Genomic DNA, 19456 nt, shown 5'->3' with positions numbered 1-19456 from the left:
GAAATTTTTGTCAAAAAAAAAATGGCCAAATTAAACCAACTTTAGTTCAATGCTAAAAAGCAACGGAAGGAGGAAACTTCCGAGGGGGGATGAATACATATTATAGGCACTGTAATCATACCATCAAAGTAGATAAGAGAACTTATGTTTTCTAAGGGTCTATTGGTTTGATGATTGCTGTGATTTGGATGCTGGCCACTTTACTGTTTTAGTTTGTGCTTGATTTTATTTATTTTTTTACCGTTTGAAGTTATCGTAGCAATCAATTCTCACCACCATCATCACAGATTTGCTTTATTATGTGAATTCTCCACTTTCGAAACAGAATAATGTTGTAGTGGAGAACACCCTATATTATTTTCTACTTTTAAGTCCCCTTCATTTGAGTTTCTGTTGTTCCTTGGGTTCAACCTCCCACTCACTCACTCCTACTCCTCCTTCTTAGACAGAAGTTTTCAGAAGGAAAAAAAAAATGCCAGAGGCGGGTTTGACTTGCAGCAGGGAGTATGATGCAGTCATCAGAAGTGGTGTAGGAAAATAATTTGTACTTTTTATTTCCTCTTGGATACAAAACCAGAGCAGGCACTGAGCCTTAAAGAGTCAGGATATAAATATAACTAAAGGAATTGATTTCTGTGGATCATAGCTTCTCTTTGTAGGAGATAACTCATGCAAATACTGCAAAAGGGGGTTATTTGCAAATATAAAGCTTTATTTAAATGCTAATGTGCACATAATTATGTAAATGCACAATTCTACCTTTCGATTTGCTGGCTCGTTTGTTGACTCACAAAATACAAACTTTGTGTGCCTGTTGCATAGGCAAACAAGGGCAATTTCTTCCTTGCAGCCATGCAGATATGCAGTGAAGCCTTTTATTGGCACATGGTGTAGCAATCCTTTAAGTGATCAACAATTTTATATGCTGCGGTTTATAGGTCTGGGGAATTCACTGGCTCTGTGTGCTGATTTGTTCTAAGTCAGTTCTAGGACTAATTTAGTAATTCTAAGGCAGTACATGAATAAACCTCACACTGAAGCGATACTAATAGTACATGAGTGCAAATGCAGAAAGAAAAGTGTGCATTTGAGAATATTATGATTGATCAGTCCTCTTTTAGAAGATATAATTCATCATTGTGACTTTTATTGTTTTACGATTATGTAATTGTGTCACCTCTGGCAAATGGCACTGATTATATTGTCTAAATTCTGATACTTATCTTCAGTGTATCTCTGCTGAACCACGTTTTAGTGACAGCGAAGATGGTCTGAAGAAGGCATAAAGTGGCACTCATTCTAAAGTAATTACTGGTTTGATAAATTCAGAAGAAAGTAACTCATAATACTAATAATGGTTCAGCTCTAATGAACAAAATTACATCTTGGTGATTATGCTCATTATTGAAAGCATATATTAACTACTTCAGTCTATTTTTCTCAGTAATAGAATAATACGTGCCTACTCTTTTACAAGGACCTTTGAGTATGCCTTTGTATACACTGCCATGTTTGGTTTCTTACCCTGGTACTCAAACCTGAAACCTGGTTTGTTCTGCGAATGGTCACTATGGAAATATACTGTGGTCTCATGGGAGGTGGTGAGAAGGGAGGAGGGAACATCCTGGCCGCTGAATCGGCCAATCACAGCACTTGTATCAAGGGGACCATTGCGGATCTCAAGGAAATCATGGTTAGCTTCAGTGGAGAAGTTGAGGAACTGTATGTGGGCTCCTGGAATAGAAGAGAAAAGAACTGTTTTCGAAAAAGGGTGCTCAGAGCTTGAAGACAAAATGTCATCCTCTTCCCTTCAACTACTGCATAACCCTACATGGGTTCTTAAATCTGAATGAGTTTAACCACATGTATCTACAACCACATACACTGTCATTCCGGAATTCTAGCCTTGCAAGATGTAAAATTTAAAGTTCCTCAATGTGGAAATACCAATGTTACGTGCTGTAAGAGCCTCTCATATTGCTTACCGTAACCAACTGGCAGGTAAATTCTCCAGGTGCAGTCACTGTTGCTAGGGTAGTTGCCAGGGAAACCAGGACTGAGAATCATGCCCTCCATCTCCTCTCGGATTCCACCACATTGAGCTGGCAGAGGCCAGACAAAACATTTCATTAACATCTCCAAACAGTGATTCTCCCATAATAGAAAATCTAAAAAAAATAAATAAAAAAATAAAAAATTCTAAATACGGTTTCAGAACAGTTGTTCCTCCAGTTGTGCTAGTCTTGAAAATGACTAAAATACAGTGCTGCTAAAATAGGACAGCATAATGTAGTTATAAGTAAATGTTGCATACCAGCACCAGCATCTCAGACCAAGACAAATGGGTGCTCTGGCCACGCCTCATGTTGTATTTAAACCCAAAAAAACGGTGCGTACATCAGAACCCACTAAAAATGTTCAGGCACAACCATCAGCACATGCTAACAAGAGACATAACAAAAAACTCTGATCAGTTAAATTTCATTAATCAATTTAATGTCTGTCCAGTCGCTCCTGACTGCATTTTTGCTTGAACAATAAATACAAAGCCGGAGGTCATTCTCAGTGGAACAGACAGGGACTCACATGCACTAACATGTATGTGTTAGCACAATAGAGATGTTTGGATTTCAACAAACTGTAAGGGTGTGTAACTTCATCCTCTGATGACATCCTCACTCCACTGCAACTTTATTTGGCAAATAGTTGTTTGCTGCTCCAATAATGCCATAGCATTTTTCAAAGAGAATTTTGAGGTCTCCTTCTCCTATGTATGTCATACATACGTGATGTAAGATAGATGACGGCAGATTGCTATATACTCTATCCTTTGCTACTCTTCATCCTTTTCCTTTCATGTTGAGCCGCTGATGGATAAATGTATCTTTGGCAAAAATCCAGTCCTAATACTTAAAAGAGCTTTAAAGAGGTGAAATTAGACAAAAGGTATGGAGATACAGAGTGGAAAAGGGTGATGGGATACAAAAAGATGAAAAGAAGAAGAGATCTCGACACCAAAATTAAAAAGATGAAAGCATACTGCAAGCAATGGTAAAAAAAAAAAAAAAGTAGCTGACTCGATGAAAAAGAAGAACAGAGGTGCTGCAAGGAAGAAAGCAAACATAGCGAAGAAGATTAAGAAATAAATGGAACAACAGTCTGCATAAGTCAGTGGAGGGAGAAACCACACAGAGAACATTGTGGTGCTGTACTATTGTGTTTCAGTAAGGAATAAGTCAAGGGTTAAATGTTATCCTGTAGGAGCAGAAAAAGCCTGAGGTAATCAGGAAACTGCTGATGCCTGTAAACACGATGAATCGTCCCCCGACTTCAACCAATCACAGTCTGAGATGGAACTAATTAGGCAGTTGTAGGTTGTTCCAATAAGTGCAACTCGTTTGTCAAGGCGTTCTCACAGGCAGGAACACTTGAAGAAAGGGAGAAGTATCGTGACGTAGAAAATGCAGTTTCTTCAGACGTAGGAATACCTTTCAAAGCCTTTCAAAAGAGTGAACGCTCTCAAACTCGAACAAAAACAACAGCTGAAGGATAGAACTTCAGATTTTTTTTTTTTGGTTCAATCTCCTATTCTATTGATTTTCTGATGGATTCAGAAGGAAGGTCATCTCTTGCATGCATGTATCTTTGTCACCTGTTGCATGTTAGTTCGATTCTATCGTTTAAAGGCTGATAATGTCAAAAAAGTCAAACAACACAACCCTTAATAGTGGGTGATTGATCTGAGATACTGTATATAATGTTTGGAACAGCCTTTATAATACAATGAATACAAAAAAAAAAAAAAAGAAGAACCTCGAAAGTGGTATAAAGGAAGGGCAAGGAAACAAAGCAAATGAAGGAAAGTGAGAAAAGGTACTTTACCTATGCAGAGAGGAGGAGGGTAATTCCATCGTCTGACAGTTCCAGGCATACAGGTGATGTGTGAGTTCCCCTGCAAGGAGCATCCATGCGCACGCACAGACACAAACACAGAGACAAAAGTGCAACAAAGAGCAGGCAATGAATTAACTTGTTTGCCCCACTGTCACTCATCTATTGCTCCAATTATTTGAACCTGCTGCCTGTCTCCACATGACCTCATGTGGCGACTAAATGACTAAATCCATCTGAAGTGACAGAGAACAACAGAGAGGCAGCATCACAGGCATATTAAGATGATCATACAGAGAGAGAAACAGACAGGAGAAGATTACAGAAAAATGTCCGTTTATTTTTGCACTACCCAAATGAGCAGTAACAGGCATTTGTTTCTGCCTGTCTACAGCGGAGTTTAAAATCACTTGCCATTAAGATATTCTTAAAAAAAATAAAACAATGATAAAAGTGATTTTAAAAAAGTCTGATGTTAGAACATAACAGACTGGCACAGCTGACTTCTCGTCTGAGAATGTGTCCATAGTTCTAGTCAGAGAAAGCCGGGCGCCCACTACATTTAGCCATAAGTTGACATCACATGCTGCTTTTAGTGTCAAGTCTTTTGAACAGAGAATGCACTTTTTCACATCTTGCTCATTAACACTGTCACTGCAAGGGCTGATAATGCCTTCAGATATTTTCAAGCTTGAGGGATAATTTTTCAATTTAATCTTTATCCAGACTACTTACACCTCTACCTGAATTTAGACCAGACATTCTGACTTGTAACATTGATTAAAAAGTGTATGAATATAAAATTTTCTACTGTATGACTGGAAAGTCATTTGACTAGCAGCCTGGTCTATTTCCACCTTGGCAGTAGGATAGACATGTATGTGGTTTGCATGATACACAGTCCTACCAATGGTGTGACTCATCATAGTGCAAAGGCAGGACAGAACAGGCTACATGGTAAACATGAATTTAACAACAGGAGTTTCCTGCAAATTATGTAGAACATTTTTGACAAACTGTAGAACATCTTTGGCACAGATGTGATAAACTTGAGGAAAAATGCAGAAATTTGGAAAGGACAATAAGCACCAATTTTTCTTTGCAGAATTTTTCTGAGAAGCCAAAATACCAAACCATCCATTGTTCTATTCTCTGTGTGCCTGTAGCTCTGCAGTTACAGCCAGTAATTGTTATATGTTGCTGTTTTGGTAAACTTTAGTTAACGCTGCAGTTGAAGCTATGTGACTCTACTGCACAATGAAAAGAAAAAGACTGGAATGGGAGATTAAGATGCTGTTCCTGTAACATTAGCAGCACTTTCTGCCTCTCCCAAGCTCCTGCAGTGGAAACCCCAAAAAAACCAAACTCTTGTTCATTCACATAAAACCCCTGTTGTACACCTTAAGTCATGTTTATTAAAACTGATAGTTCTGAAAGATCAGTCCGCAAACCTTGCCACTATTGCATTTTACAAAAACATATCATAGCCATTGGCCTAAAAACTACTGCAATTAAAAGAAATGCAAAGCTAAACCACAATGAAAAATGGGAGTGACATAAACTCAGCCTGGCATTTCTATGAGAGAACATAGAGTCAGAGCTGGTGGGAACACACAGTCCCGATGGAGCCGAAATAGAATTTGTGTGAACTACTGTACCCAGCGTGCTCCACAGATGTCACCATCTGTCTCCTGAAGGACAGATGACTATGGGGAAAGCACTGAAGGCTGTGCAGCAGTCTGACTTTATAGCCGCACCACACCACAAAATATAAATTATGGGCAGCAAGTATCTGATAAACTTAAAGGAAAAGTTGCCATTCGTCAAAATATACAAACCACATCCACATTTTTTGCAGAATTATGTGCTCTGCATATCTGATGAGAGGAGAAGTGATGCAGATAAACCGTAATTGGTGCCTCTTAATGATAAAGTCAGAGTAGTTTCCACATACATAATCACAGCACACAGTTCACCAAGGCTGGGAAATTACAGATAATTTGTAAGCAAACTTGAAATAAATTAGTATGAATATGATCCATTTAGTCAATACCAGTTTCTCTTCTCTGACATTTAGTTTTATCATGTGCTGTAAACGTGATTGCAGCTCAAGCAGATGAGTGATTACAAGTAAAGCTGCCAGGAGTGACACTGACCAAGGGTAGAAAAGCATCACTACAGTTAACATGGTCATTCATGACTGTGCCGGTAGCATAGGGGGTGTTACCTGTAGAGTATATCCAGGTTCACAATGGAAAGACACCACATTATTCATCTGAAGACGCTCCCCAACCTTGATACCGTTCATAGGAACTACAGGCTCTGGGCAGTTGGTCAGAGACACCGCTAAAAGGATTTAAAAAACAGAGAAAGAAAAGATAAAAAATGACAAATTACAAGACAGGTTTTGACTTGAAATTGCACGACGTTCATTTAACCCTGCAGAGATATACAACCGCTAAAATGTACGAGTGTTTGATTTAATGCAGGTGGACAAAACTATTTCTTTTACTTACTTTTGTATTCCAGCCTGAATCCAGCTGCAGACACGCTGATATCAGAGAAAAAGTGGAGGTAGAGTTGGTTGGAGGTGCTGTTGAGGAGAGCTGGGACCGTCGTGCCTTGGGGAGAAAATTAATAGTCGAGTTTAGCAAAGCTATCTCCTCTATAGGCTGACCACAACTAGTTGTCTGAGCCACTGGCAAAAAGCTGAAAAATTGCTCTCTTTTACATTTATTGGCTTCAGTGTGCGCAAGCGTCCAAAAAAGGTGTACACATAAATGATTGTGTGCATATGCATTCAGATATTTGATGAAGCAGCTGCAAAGCAGTGTGACCTATTGGTTGTTGCAAAGACTGAGTGCAGAGCAAATAACTTATTCAAATAATTGGGTACGCATTCTGCTTATAATAAAAGAAAACACAAATAATTAAAAAAAAAAGAAAAACAAACAAAAAATAACCCCTCCACAATCATACATTCACATACAAATCACACATTTCACAGACATGACCTAATATTGGTGGCATTTCTCTTTCATCTCTTTACTTCAGGGCACATCTCACATTTACTTTTGGTCTTGTTCCAAGCACAAACAAAAGGAGAATTCCCTGTTGCTGTATCCTCACTATGATGGGAGTAACAAAGGCACTGTAAACAAACACTGACTTCAACTCCACACAGAAAAAGCTAACCTTTGTAGAAATGTAGCAAGATTTTGCCAAAGGAAGCCCGAACGGATTAGAAATTTTGAACTTTCCCATGACGGAACCCCCGGCCATTATGTATTCTGCATTTCATTGAGCAACATAACAATATGAGTGAGACAAATAAATCACCATTTTTTCGTCCTGTACACGTTGGTTAACAAATACAGTGTGCGTTTCAGGTTATAGTTTCTGCTCTGATAAAATTAATAAGACTATTATTTTGCCTTTTGGCAGGTATAGAAGACTGATTTGAAAAAAAAAATCTGTAATATGCCCAAGGTTGCAAACATTAAACACTGTGGAGAAAAAAAAAGAAAAGCATACACACAAACACGATCCAGCAATACCTGAGAAGCTGCCAAGCATAGTGTCAGTGTTGTCGCCTCCGTCGAACACCTCCAGCGAGTCCCAGTTCTGCTCTGTGACAAAGCTGATTACCTGGATCTGAGACAGGGAAGAGACAGGCAGAAAGAGGGGGTGGAAGAGGAACACAATTAGTGAACAGTGAAAAAGGAAACACCAGTATAGAAATGGAAGAGAAATTAGGCTTAGGGAGCAATTCGGTCACAGTAGGGTCGAGAATATGCATGGGCAGGAAAATCAGAAATTGGGTAAAGAGTTGAAGATTAGTGAGCTGGAGAAGAAAAAAAGAAAAGGTGTGAAGAAGGCAAAGTGAAATACTAAAAAGCATCGTCATTTAGCTAGTCACTACTCTCACCTTAAGAGAGGCAGTTACATAGGCCATGACACGCCTAAATATTTGTTAAAATGCCTATGAAGAACATCACCAGTAAAAATCGTGATAAAAGATACTTTGGTTTTGGGATTCAGGGGCTTAAAAATGAGGGCATTATCCAAAATCATAATTTTTTGGGGGGCCAGAAACTGTGAAGGGTTTGCATCAGATTCTTTAAAAAAAAGGAAAAAAAAAATGCAGAGCTCCTCAAGTCAGAAGACCCCGAGTCACAAGACAAAAAATTCTAAGGTTTTTTGGGGAATTGCAGGCTGATACAGGATGCAAGAGAAAGAATATACCATACTTGAGCAATAAAACAAATACAGCAAAAAGGAACAAGATGTCAGGAAGTTGTAGATCCGTTCAACATGGTGAAATATCTGTCTAGTGTTGATATTTCACTATGCTAAATATATCTGCCTTAATCCGTCCAGAGTTGATGTGCAGAACAATGTGAAAACATTGCCTAGTAGAGGCTATAAAAATGTAAATACGCCTTGTCAAATAGCCTATCTATAGTGTGCAGAGCTCACATTCCTTGGAAAATGTACATATTTCCAGTTTGTTCCATTTCTTGTAAAACAAATAATGAAATATCTCTTTAATTTAATAAAGCATTTTGAGATCTCTTCTTCAAGTCATGGTTGTGCAGTTAAATAAAAGCACAGGACTTTATATTTCAGTGAAAGAGTAAAAATATGACAGGAGCAAAAACACCCCCCAAAACAGTATGAGTGTTCTATAGAAACAAAGAGTTGAGGGTGTCTTGACAGGCTCGTATATGTCGCACTCAATCTTCTACTTGAGCATAAAGTACTTAAAGGGTGAAGTATGAAATGATCACAATCATGAAGTAAGAAATAAAACACAACAAAGAGAGCTGTACTTAACTTTTATTATTCTTTAAGGCCCTCTTGGAAGCCTGTGTTCAAGTGGTAGTAGAATTTAAAATGAGAAAACTATAGGACGGCTTTGGAAACGGTCGTCGAAGAAACAATGACTATCCTCATAAAAGTTACAACAAATGAGAAACCAAAGATACCACATGCTATAGTAGCATTCTGGATTTTCCTGATGGTTGTCCAAATGATCAATCTTGAAACAGATTTTTCTGCTGAACTTGTGCCAAACAGAGTGGCTTCTAGTCACCAAGCATTTGTAAAACTGTCAGAGCATTTGCAAATTAAAACAAATGAGTGAAAACTGTGCCATCTACTATATCTATGTTTTCAGTCTTGGTCTGAAATTCATTCACTCATTCTGTGTCGTCCTTCATATTTTTCAAGCCTCCCTTTCCGTTCCTTCTCACATCCATTCCTCTGCCCTCTTCTCTGCCTCTGATGGTTATAGATCGGATATGAGCCAATTAAAGGGGCTGCAGGGGCTCTGGCGCACTGGGCTCCTGGAGAGACGAGGCAGATCACAGATTGATCTTTCATTAGGGGGCCACGGCAAATGTGCCAGCAAGGCACCTCGCTCCTTTAGGTTCTCTTCTAAATCGTGACACTCCAATCTAATGTTTCTGGTAGCTGGTAGAGAAGAGCAACAGTTAGGAAGACAGACTGGGACGAAGAAGATGACAGTGTAAATGAGAAGAAGTAGTAAGGATGAGGAGGATTCTGCTGCAGAGAGCATAGACATAGAAAAGCAAACTCTGGAGTTTACATTTTAGTAGCATAGGCAGTGACCCTGTAGCAATATGGAGATGTGCCTCTGTCTGCACAAGCGTTCCAAAGACTAAAAACTCTTATATGTTGTTACCTGACTACACCTATACCCGTCAGGAATATGTACATTTAGAGTATCAAGTTGTTTGTCTTTTGGAGGATGTGCATTTAATCGGTACTCAGTTTTTTCAGTCTATTTCACCTCCAAGCCACTGCAATGTTAGTTTGAAGTGCAGCATGCTAAGTGTGCCTGTGGGCCATCTTGTATATTTGACCTGCAAGGACAGTCAGCTGAGGTGGGGGAGCTAATAGCTGAGGGACTGCACTGAGGTCATTAAACACAGAGGCTGAAGCATAAGCCTAAAAACTTTCTGTCAGGCAGATCCGCAGGGACCGTACCCAGGTTCCATGAGTTTCCATCACGCACGCATCAAAGAATAAGAATATGCAAACTGAATTAACTCCCAGGAAAGAAAAGCAAAGTAATTGAAAAGGCAATTATATACAAATTTATTTCAGATTGTGCAATCTCAAGTTTCTGGTATTGTGATCTCCAAAAAATTAAATTCTGAGCCTCTGTAAAGTCAGTAGACTGTTTCATTTAGGTGTTTTCCTGTAGAGAGAGAACTGTATATGCTGTAGCTCAATATACTGCGAGTAGCTCTGTTAATTAACCTAAGCTGAAAACATATCACCACACTGAAGCTTGGTGGCAAGACACGCAGAGTCATAAAGGCTAGAGGTTCAAGAGAAGCAAAACCTGGTGACAGACCAGTCAGAATGGTTGTAGGCAGATATGAAAACAAAACAACACATTACATTAAAAATCTGAATTTGATATACTTTAATTGAAATTCTGCACATCATTTATTATATTGTATTATGAAGTGCATTGTTACTATAGCAATCCTTATTTTATATCTATATGATATGTAGATAGGTTAGCTTTTAAGACATCTGTAAGAACACTGACTTCTTGCAACAACTATCTGCCTCTCATTTAATCATTCTGACATCCAGGTGAATATTTTGATGCCAGGTAGACCTTTTGTGCTACATACCTGGATTCCTGATCCTTCAGGAACAGTGATCTTCCACACACAGTTGAGGCTGTTGAGGTAAGGCTCAGGAAAGCCAGGAGATAAGATGGTGCCAGTTCGATAGGTCAGATTACCTCCACATGGAACTGTAGGATAAAAGAAGTTTGATAAGTACAGTTAGCAGTGTACCAAATGTATCATGGCTACAGACTGGATGCAAAGCAATATATGAAGAGCATACAATCATTAACACATGGACATGATCATATAGAAATATGTTAAAGTCTCTCTACTCATTAAATAAGCCCCTTAAAAGTCATCTTTATGTGTCAGAATTACATGTACATACACAAGTTTTATCGTGAAAATAAAACCTTCATTTCTTAAAACAGGTAAGATGTAACTGCATCATGGCTGCTTTAGAAAGTGTGCATCTGTGAAGTCCCTGCTTCTTTCTTTCTTCATCATCTATCACTCGCTGCAATTCAAGCACATCAGTTCAACTCAGACTCTGATCTAACACTGTAAAACTGCTATACTCTACACATTGGCAAGTTTTAATACTGGAGTAATTCAGCCATATATGTAAAGCCAGAAACCAATTCTGAAGAAGAAAAGTGATAAGGAACGTCCCACCTTGCAAGTTTACAGGATTATTGACTTCAGTTTGTTATGCATGAAACCTCAAAAGTCTGAATTCATATCTTTAAGAGTGACATCTGCACACTCCAGCTTTTGAGATGGCAGTGCTCAGCCATTGTGCTGACTGCTAATTTTAATCTACTAATATCATGCCACACGTTAACAAGGTAAAAACACTTGATTTTCATCCTAGGGAGTATATAATAGTACACAGACTTCTACCATAACATCATTCCAAACATGTATTGTGCAGGATCACAAATGATTTTGGAAATAAGTGTCTGTATGTGACTCAATAAAGCTAAATCCTGAAATCACAACTGGATTACACATGCATTTGACAACCACACACTGAGTATGATCCACCTGGCCATGGAAGCATACGCACAAATTACACCAGACACAATGTAACACTCCTACATAGTGTTTGCAGTCCGCAGACAATGTCTTCCCAGCTTGTTCAGTTCAATTCACATCTGTTGACAGCATATGAGCATCTGCTTCAGCTGTATGCTGTGTGGGAGAGTGTGTGTCTTGTATATGCATGTTGATATCACCATATGTGTGTGTGTGTGTGTATGTCAGTGTGCATCTGTGACCCTGAGCAGTGCCTGCCACCTGTGTGCCGCATGGTTGAATCTCAGTCTATCACTACAGTTGATGGCTGGCAGCCCACATCTGTGTCAAGGCGAAAGTTTGATACTCGAGGTATCAAGTGAGAGAGGCAGAGGGAGAGATGGAAAGAGAGTGAAGAAAACAAGTGGATAAAGAATGAAACTGAGAAAGAAAGAAAGAAAGAAAGAAAGAAAGAAAGAGCAGACAACAACACACCCTGCCTAGCTAGTAAATGCTTAAGATAAGAGTGTGTATGTCTCTGTATGTTTCTGCTTTGAGAGTGTTCATGCCCTACCTATACAGCTTGGTATGGAGCTGTTCCACTGTGCCAGGGCATTGGGAACCGTTAAACATTCAATGGCACTCGATCCCTCCAGCATGTAACCTGGGCTGCACTCAAAGCGAACCACTGCACCTACAGCAAAGTTGTTACCCATACGGCGGCCATTTCGGGGCTCAGGGACTGAGCTGCACTGGGTGGCACTGGTCCGCGGCACAGCTATGGTAAGAGAGGAAGACATGGTCATTATAGTTTTGTTCTTTGATCTTGAATCAGTATGTGTGACATTTTAAATTAAGTATACAGCTATGATGCCATTCTAGGTCAAATGGACCTCACCACTGAAATGAATTGCAACACAGACCGAAATTTAGGGACACTAGTGACTATGAGAGACTTAAAGCTTATATTTCTAATGTTCTCCGTGACCCTTTAAATTAGTTATTTATATATTAGTTATTGCTATTTCTGGTTGTGTTTGTTCTTGGTTCTTGTGAGTGAATAAACTTCACTGGTGTCAATGTAGTTTGTTTTCAGGTGTCTCTCTGAATCTAGATCCTAATGTCATTGGGACTTCCTGATAAAAACATATTAACTAACTACTGTCTATATCGTTGTGATCACACTGCACCAAAAGCACAATACAAAATGCGATATTCAGTTTTGCTTTCCTTTGGCTTTCCCTTAGCTTACTTACAAACATGAATTATTTATTCATTAAACTTTCTCCAGAGCTGTCATTGCCTTTGGATATCTGCAGCACATGCCTTTTCTGGTATAGTGCATTGTTTAAAGAAAATAAAAATACAAAAGGAAAGTCCCTCTTAGGGGAAGACAAGAACAGGAAAGTTTAAGCACAACCTTTTCACACAAGCACACACTTTCTGCCGACGTGCACACTGGCACATGACAGCTGAAACAGTGGCTGAAGGTGAATCCTTGCAAAATCACTCAGCAAGTCATCTATTATGAAGGGGAACTGGGGCCGTTCGAACTGAGAGAATCCAAAACAGGCAGGGCACACGATTTTGATTCAGTGTGTGTGTGCCTGTGTGTTACACTTACCCTGGTAGACTAGATGGAATCCTCTAGAGCTGGATTGGCCCTTGGAGGTAAAGCGGATCAGGATTTGGTTGGAGGTTGCTAACGGCAACGACTCGCCTAAGATAGAGAACAGTTAAAGACACAGTCTTTAGCAAAGGGTTGCATCCAGTTTATTTTTTGCGTTAGTACATACAACTGCCTCTTGTTTCTATCAAATCATATCTTCTGTTTACTAATAAATATTAAGAGATTATTTTATGAACTGATTCTGTGTGTACGGCAGGTATTGGGGACAAAAGCTATGATTGAGTGAAAAAGGACATGCTGCAGGTCTCTCTTGTTGATAATTTTGTTTGGCCACATATTTCACTGTCACGCATATTTCTATACTTGGAGGATAGTCAACTGTTTCCATTAGGTATAGTGCAAATTGCAGTATTTAGTTCTGATCAGTGACCCAGATAGCATTGTGTTAGTAGCAGAGCTGAGCAGTGGCCTGTATGTTGATCAAAAACAGCTTTTAATATAAATTATATTTCTTTGTCCAGTTACAGCTGGAATACTGTAAATCTCTTTCTGAATTGTCATTCACAATAGCTCAACAATTAAAAAAATTATTACTGAAGTATCTGTAGCTGCTATAAAATGGTCTATCAAGGCTTGCAAGTGCTGTGGACCCACCTTCGAGGACCATTTCCTGTGGCTTTACTTCGTTGGCTGTGTGTGAAATACAGAATCAAATTGAAGGTTGGGTTTTTCACATGCTGTGTAAAGCTCTCCACAATCAAGCTCCTGCTTATGTTCAGGAAGTCTTAACAGCATACTGTACAGGCAGGACTCTAAGGTCACCTGACCGAGGCTTACTGGCTTTCCATCTGTCAAAATCCAAGACCAAGGGTGATCGAGCTTTTCTTGTTATAGTTCGAAGGCTTTAAAACACTGGACATTTGGCCAGTCAGGTTTTGTTTTTAAATCTGACATCTAAAAACCTATTTGTGAATTTAACATTTGTTCATAGTGTGAAAAATCTGTTTTTTTTTTTAAAACTGTAAATGATTTTGTCAGGTGTCCTCTACAAAATGCATACAAAGTTAATATTTTAGGAATAGTTTATTATAATAACGTACATTAACTAATGCATACTTTAAAAAATCCTGATTACAAATAAAATAAACAAAAAGACGATATTTCATCACTGAAATTACTAATATGACCTCCTGCTATCTTCATCAGCTCAGTGTAATTACACACAAGGAAAACCCCCATGATACATCTAGTGTGGTGGAAAATTTGTTGACTGACGTAGAACATGATACGAGCATCTCGGTCTCTGCCTCTCTGTCTTCCTCTCAGTGTGCTGCTGACTGGCTCTCTGCAGTGAATCTCATTACTCTGTGTCTGCTTGCTGTCACACTGTAGTGGGAGGCAGACATGCTTAACCCCAGAGGCAACATCTGTGTGTCTGTGTTAGTGTATCTATCCTGTGTGTGTGTACATTTTGCTCACGTTTTGGTGGGAGTATTTTTACACCTTTAAATGCAGTATCCTGAGACAGCTTCAGGTACTCCGTTTCTTAATGTGTCATCACTATAACTGTTTGAGCTCCACTGTAGCATCCCCACGGCATGCTGGGTAGTTTATTAGAGGAAGCCCTTGCTGCGTGCTGTCATGGTGACAGTGTTTCATAATTTGCTGCGCAGGGCAGGTATTCATCTCGATAGATCAAACATGTGTCAGCATGTGACTTATCAACTCTCTGGCCACTTTCCAGCTGCAAACCACTCTGCCCTTAAAACGATCTGGAAGACTCACAAGGACAGATATGACTTTGGCTGGATCTCAGTGGTCAGACTTCAGAGCCAGTTGTTGGTGGGCATTGATTTACATACGGGAGTCATGGGAAACAATGTCAGAGATTAATGTTCCAGCTGTTAGATGACAACTGCAGCACAGTGGGGACTACTGAAAGGAGATTTTATATTTTATGAATACATGTTTTGCATTCATTTAACAGCATGCTAGGAGTGAAACAAAGAGAACAAATGCACATGAGCAATAAAAAAAAATGGTCAAACTTTAAAGAGCTCTCAAGTCACACCTAAAATGATGGCCAGACGGGTGACAATAGCTTTTTTTCTTTTTTTTTCAAAAACAGTTCAATAATTTGCATTTAGATAAGTCTCCCCGATTTCTTGATTTGATTCTTTTGTGCATTCTGTCTATATGCTGTCTCCTTTTCTTTTATAATTCCCACCTTCTGTGATGATTTTATTCTCCCCTCCCTTTCCTCCTTATTTTATTCTCTTTGTCACCAAGCCTCCAATAATTCACAATCATTGCCCTTTCTTTTCCAAAAGAGTGATTTGACTCACTAGACATGACGGAAATGAAAACATACTGTTGAACATTTTACTAAAACTAGTTTAATGCAATATGCTTTTGAAGGTCAGCATCATCACAACAATCTGCTTCATGTTTTGACAACAGTGATTTATCATGCATGGAAAACAGTATCCTGCCAATCACTTAAATGCTCATTACCTGACTATATATTTATTGCACATAATGATAGATTGTATATTTAGACAGTAAGGGTAATTTTCCTGCTTTATAAGCTCACAGATATGCAGCTCTGTGGACCTGCCACCAGGAATCCACAGTTAACACAGTGTCCTGTTTATTGAGCTGTAAACTGGATTTTCTGAGGCTGCCCTGGACACAAACCAAAGTAATCATTTTGCTTTTGTCGAACCACAGGGCTATGGTAGGCTGGGATAGAGAGTTGCCCTTAATTCATACACCTTTTCACTCTCTTCCTCTTTAAAGGTTGAACCTCAGTAACACAAGCCTGTTTCTTTGTAGACTATCGACACAGGTACAGCATTTATCACATTCATGCGTCAACGTAAGAAGCGCAAAAAATTAGTTCTTCAGATTTTCACCTCTAACCTCACATCTGTTGTGCTTTTTGCGATTCTCCAGTCTCACGTATAGCCGTTTTATTTTTATACATTTGTTTTTTACACGTTTGCAAGATTTTGCTGTACTTCTGCTGGACATCTATTCAGAAATATTTGTAAAAAGGGGCTACTTGAGCAACCTTTCACTGGCCCAATCTTTGAGCATGCATGTACCATGCTCTCATGCACACCGTGAATGGCAAGTACATTTACAGGGCATGTAAAGAGACACATATCAATTTATTGATGGTTCCTCGGACCACCGGTGCAGCTGCTAGTTTTTTGTTTTTCTTTTGACAGGGGTGCATCCACTTTTAATATTTATACTCAAAAGGTAATTGTTAGTTGCAATTTTGTGTAAGACCGTATTTGAACTTACAACAATGACCACACACGGTCTGTTATAATGAATAACACACAAATCATTGTATTGTTCTTGTCTGTTTTGAATACATTCATAAAACACTGACAGTGTAGGGTGGAAAAAGGATTTGAAACTCTAGACTAATGACATCAACACAAACGAATTGGAGTAATGAGTTTAGAAACAAAGCTTCATCAGTAAAACTCACTGGAGATTTAAGTTCAATCTATTGGGATTTAAAAGCAACGCGGGATGGTTCAACCAGTTATTAAACCCTTTGGCTCACTTTGCGTGTTATTAGCTCACGATTAGCACATTGCATTATTCCATATTACAGATAATATTATATAATTAATGCAGAAGAGCAAGAGGAGCAGTAAAGGATTTACATACTGTTCCTGTCACTGTAGGTTCATGATAAGGTTTTAGAAAAAGTTTAATTAGCTGATATTATTATCATTATATTAGATTCTGTGACAATGGGTTTCAATAGAGGCCTGTGAATAGAGGTTCCTTGTCTTTTTCAAGTTACCTTCAAGGAACATATCAATGCTTATTGACTGATTTCAACTGAATTTAGCTCAATTTTGTGGTCATCCTTCAATATTTAATATATTATATGATAGTTTTTTCTTTAAAATAATATAAGCAAAGGCATTACAACAATTAGTGAAGGCATGTGATCGTTTTTCTTGCTTATTCGAGATACTGACTGCATACGCTTTCATGGAAAGAGGATCAGTGCAGAAATTTGGTAAGGTTTTATCTCGCTGTTACATTGAATTGACAGTTAGAGGCTGTTGCGTGAACAAACAGCTGGGAGCTAAAATGTTGTGTGCATGGATGCACTGGTTTGCATGCATACCTGCATGTGCTGAGACCTGAAACTAATGTTTCACTAACATTTCAGATGTATGTACATGTACGTCTTCTTGAGGCAGTCTGCTGATATGCTATCCCTGTGATTCTTTAAGCTGTTGTTGTCACAGCTGAATTGTGTTACAGCTCACTGGAGCTCACCTGCAGCCACAGCAGCTCTGCCTGTGTCAGCAGTTTGTCTCTGAGCTTAACTGGATATTTATGAAAGAGATAAGGCCAAGACAACATTTCATTGAGTCCCCCTGTCATGTCAAAAATAATTACTGGGAGATCAAGTAGTAAAATCACATTTGCTGGTTTGGTACAAGCCAGTACTGAATATGAAACAAAAGTTGTAGAAATGTGTACCAATAATGACTTCCCTGCCTGACGTTTCATGTAAATACTGTGGCTTATTTTTCGGCCCTTCATTTGGTCTGATACCTGCTGAAATGCACAAGAATGTACATGTATTCAGGCATCTGAATGTGTGTGTTTGTGCTTAATTACCTGTGTGTGCTCCAGACAGTGAGCTTAGAACACGAGAATGTTGTGTAGCTCCATCATAAACCTCCACAATGTCATTCAGGGCTGTCTGGAAGAAGGCAAACTGACTGAAGACCACTGGAAAAGACAGACATGGACAGAGAAGGCTGAAATTAGCCAGAATTAGTGACACTAGCAGTCATTCTTAACGCTTTACACTTTTTCTGAAATGATTCAGAAAATCCATGAAAACATACTCTGCAGCATTCACATTTAAAAGAACATCAACACCAATTGCAATCAGAATGTCTTCTTTAATACAGGGTGGATAATACCAGCAGTTATGACAACACAACCAAAAACTGATATTACAAGGGAGATCAGCAGTCCTGTCTGGGCTTGATGGCCTGTCAGTAGATGAAAGGCTTCGCAATGACAGCCAATCTGTTGTACAATGTGCAGCTAAAGCTCCACTATGGTGCTTTCATCCTCTCAACCCACCCTTTCTTCTGCTATTGCCTGAGCATATTCAGTCCTTTCACATTCAATCTACGTCTAGTTTACACGTGGAAAATATTGCAGGTTAAAGAGAAGGATGAAGAGGCAAAGGGAGACAGGGAAAGGGCAGAGGGGGCACAGGACTTGCGCTCTCCATTAGGTGTGATGGCAGGACCTTATCTTCTGGGTTGTACTTGTTCACCATGACTCAGCAACCATAATCTCTTACTCATCAGTTTCCTTTATTTGTACATCCTTTTCATCTACGACTATGATAATAGAAGCCAGTGGTTGCAGTAACACCCACCCTGTACTCTGCATTGAAGAAAATAGCTTACTATTAGGGTTGGTGCATCAGCCTAATGAGAAGAGGCAAGAAAGGAGTACAGAGCATTTGCAACTCTTGAGTTGCCTTGGGCTTCGCTGTCATTTTCCGGGAAAATGCAAATGTGGACTTTAATTATTTCAATTTCCACTCTAACTTTGACTTCATTGAGTGAAATATGCTGCCGACAGGGAAGGATGGGCGCCCAGTCTTTCCTTTTTAGACCTCTGAATGGGCACCATGACCTCAGCATTCAAAAGACTGGTGTGAAGTACCTCAGAGCCAAACACATGCCCATTGCCGTTTTTGGTGTAATTTAGCCATGATTGGACTCGAGCTTTGACATGGAGAGGCATTATGCTGTTAACTCATTAAAGAGCCAGACGGAAGAGAAAATAAAGCAGGGGATAAAAAGGAGAACAAGACGGGCTGTCAGAGAAAGAAAGTGAAGCATCGAGACATATTGGGCAAGCAAGTGAAATGTGTTTGCTTCTGCATTTACATGTTGAGCTGTGTCATACTTCCACATTGTTTTGTCTTCTGAATAATTTGCTGCCCCGACAGTATCCGATTACATCTTATCAGCAAAGTGTGACCTTTAAGATGGAAATGCCAAAAAGTAGTGAAACTCCAAGAACTCTGGATCATCCAGGCACCAATTATTTTTCAGTCTGTGTGTGCAGATTAGAGTCTTTTGTACAGTGTGTATGTGTGTGTGTGTGTTGGATGGACATATTGTATCATCTGTAAGATGGTGATTAAATTGCTCTATCAAAGTGATGTGAAAATATATGTATTGCAATGAAACATGGATATGAGGAGTATCAATCACTGAGATTT

At 39.2% G+C, this 19456-nt stretch overlaps 1 protein-coding gene across 1 annotated transcript in view; it reads right to left on the bottom strand.

The window, feature by feature from the left end:
* Positions 1–19456, bottom strand: part of csmd2 (CUB and Sushi multiple domains 2) — a 251381-nt gene that overhangs the window by 53408 nt on the left and 178517 nt on the right. The window contains 10 exon segments of the mRNA XM_051955076.1: positions 1525–1734; positions 1986–2102; positions 3883–3952; positions 6119–6237; positions 6408–6512; positions 7449–7545; positions 10566–10690; positions 12097–12300; positions 13147–13242; positions 17818–17931. Coding sequence (XP_051811036.1) covers positions 1525–1734; positions 1986–2102; positions 3883–3952; positions 6119–6237; positions 6408–6512; positions 7449–7545; positions 10566–10690; positions 12097–12300; positions 13147–13242; positions 17818–17931 — 1257 coding nt within the window.

Source organism: Acanthochromis polyacanthus, chromosome 11 (genome assembly GCF_021347895.1).
Source record: "Acanthochromis polyacanthus isolate Apoly-LR-REF ecotype Palm Island chromosome 11, KAUST_Apoly_ChrSc, whole genome shotgun sequence".
NCBI classification, from domain to species: Eukaryota; Metazoa; Chordata; class Actinopteri; family Pomacentridae; genus Acanthochromis; species Acanthochromis polyacanthus.
This window is presented reverse-complemented; position numbering and strand designations above follow the sequence as displayed.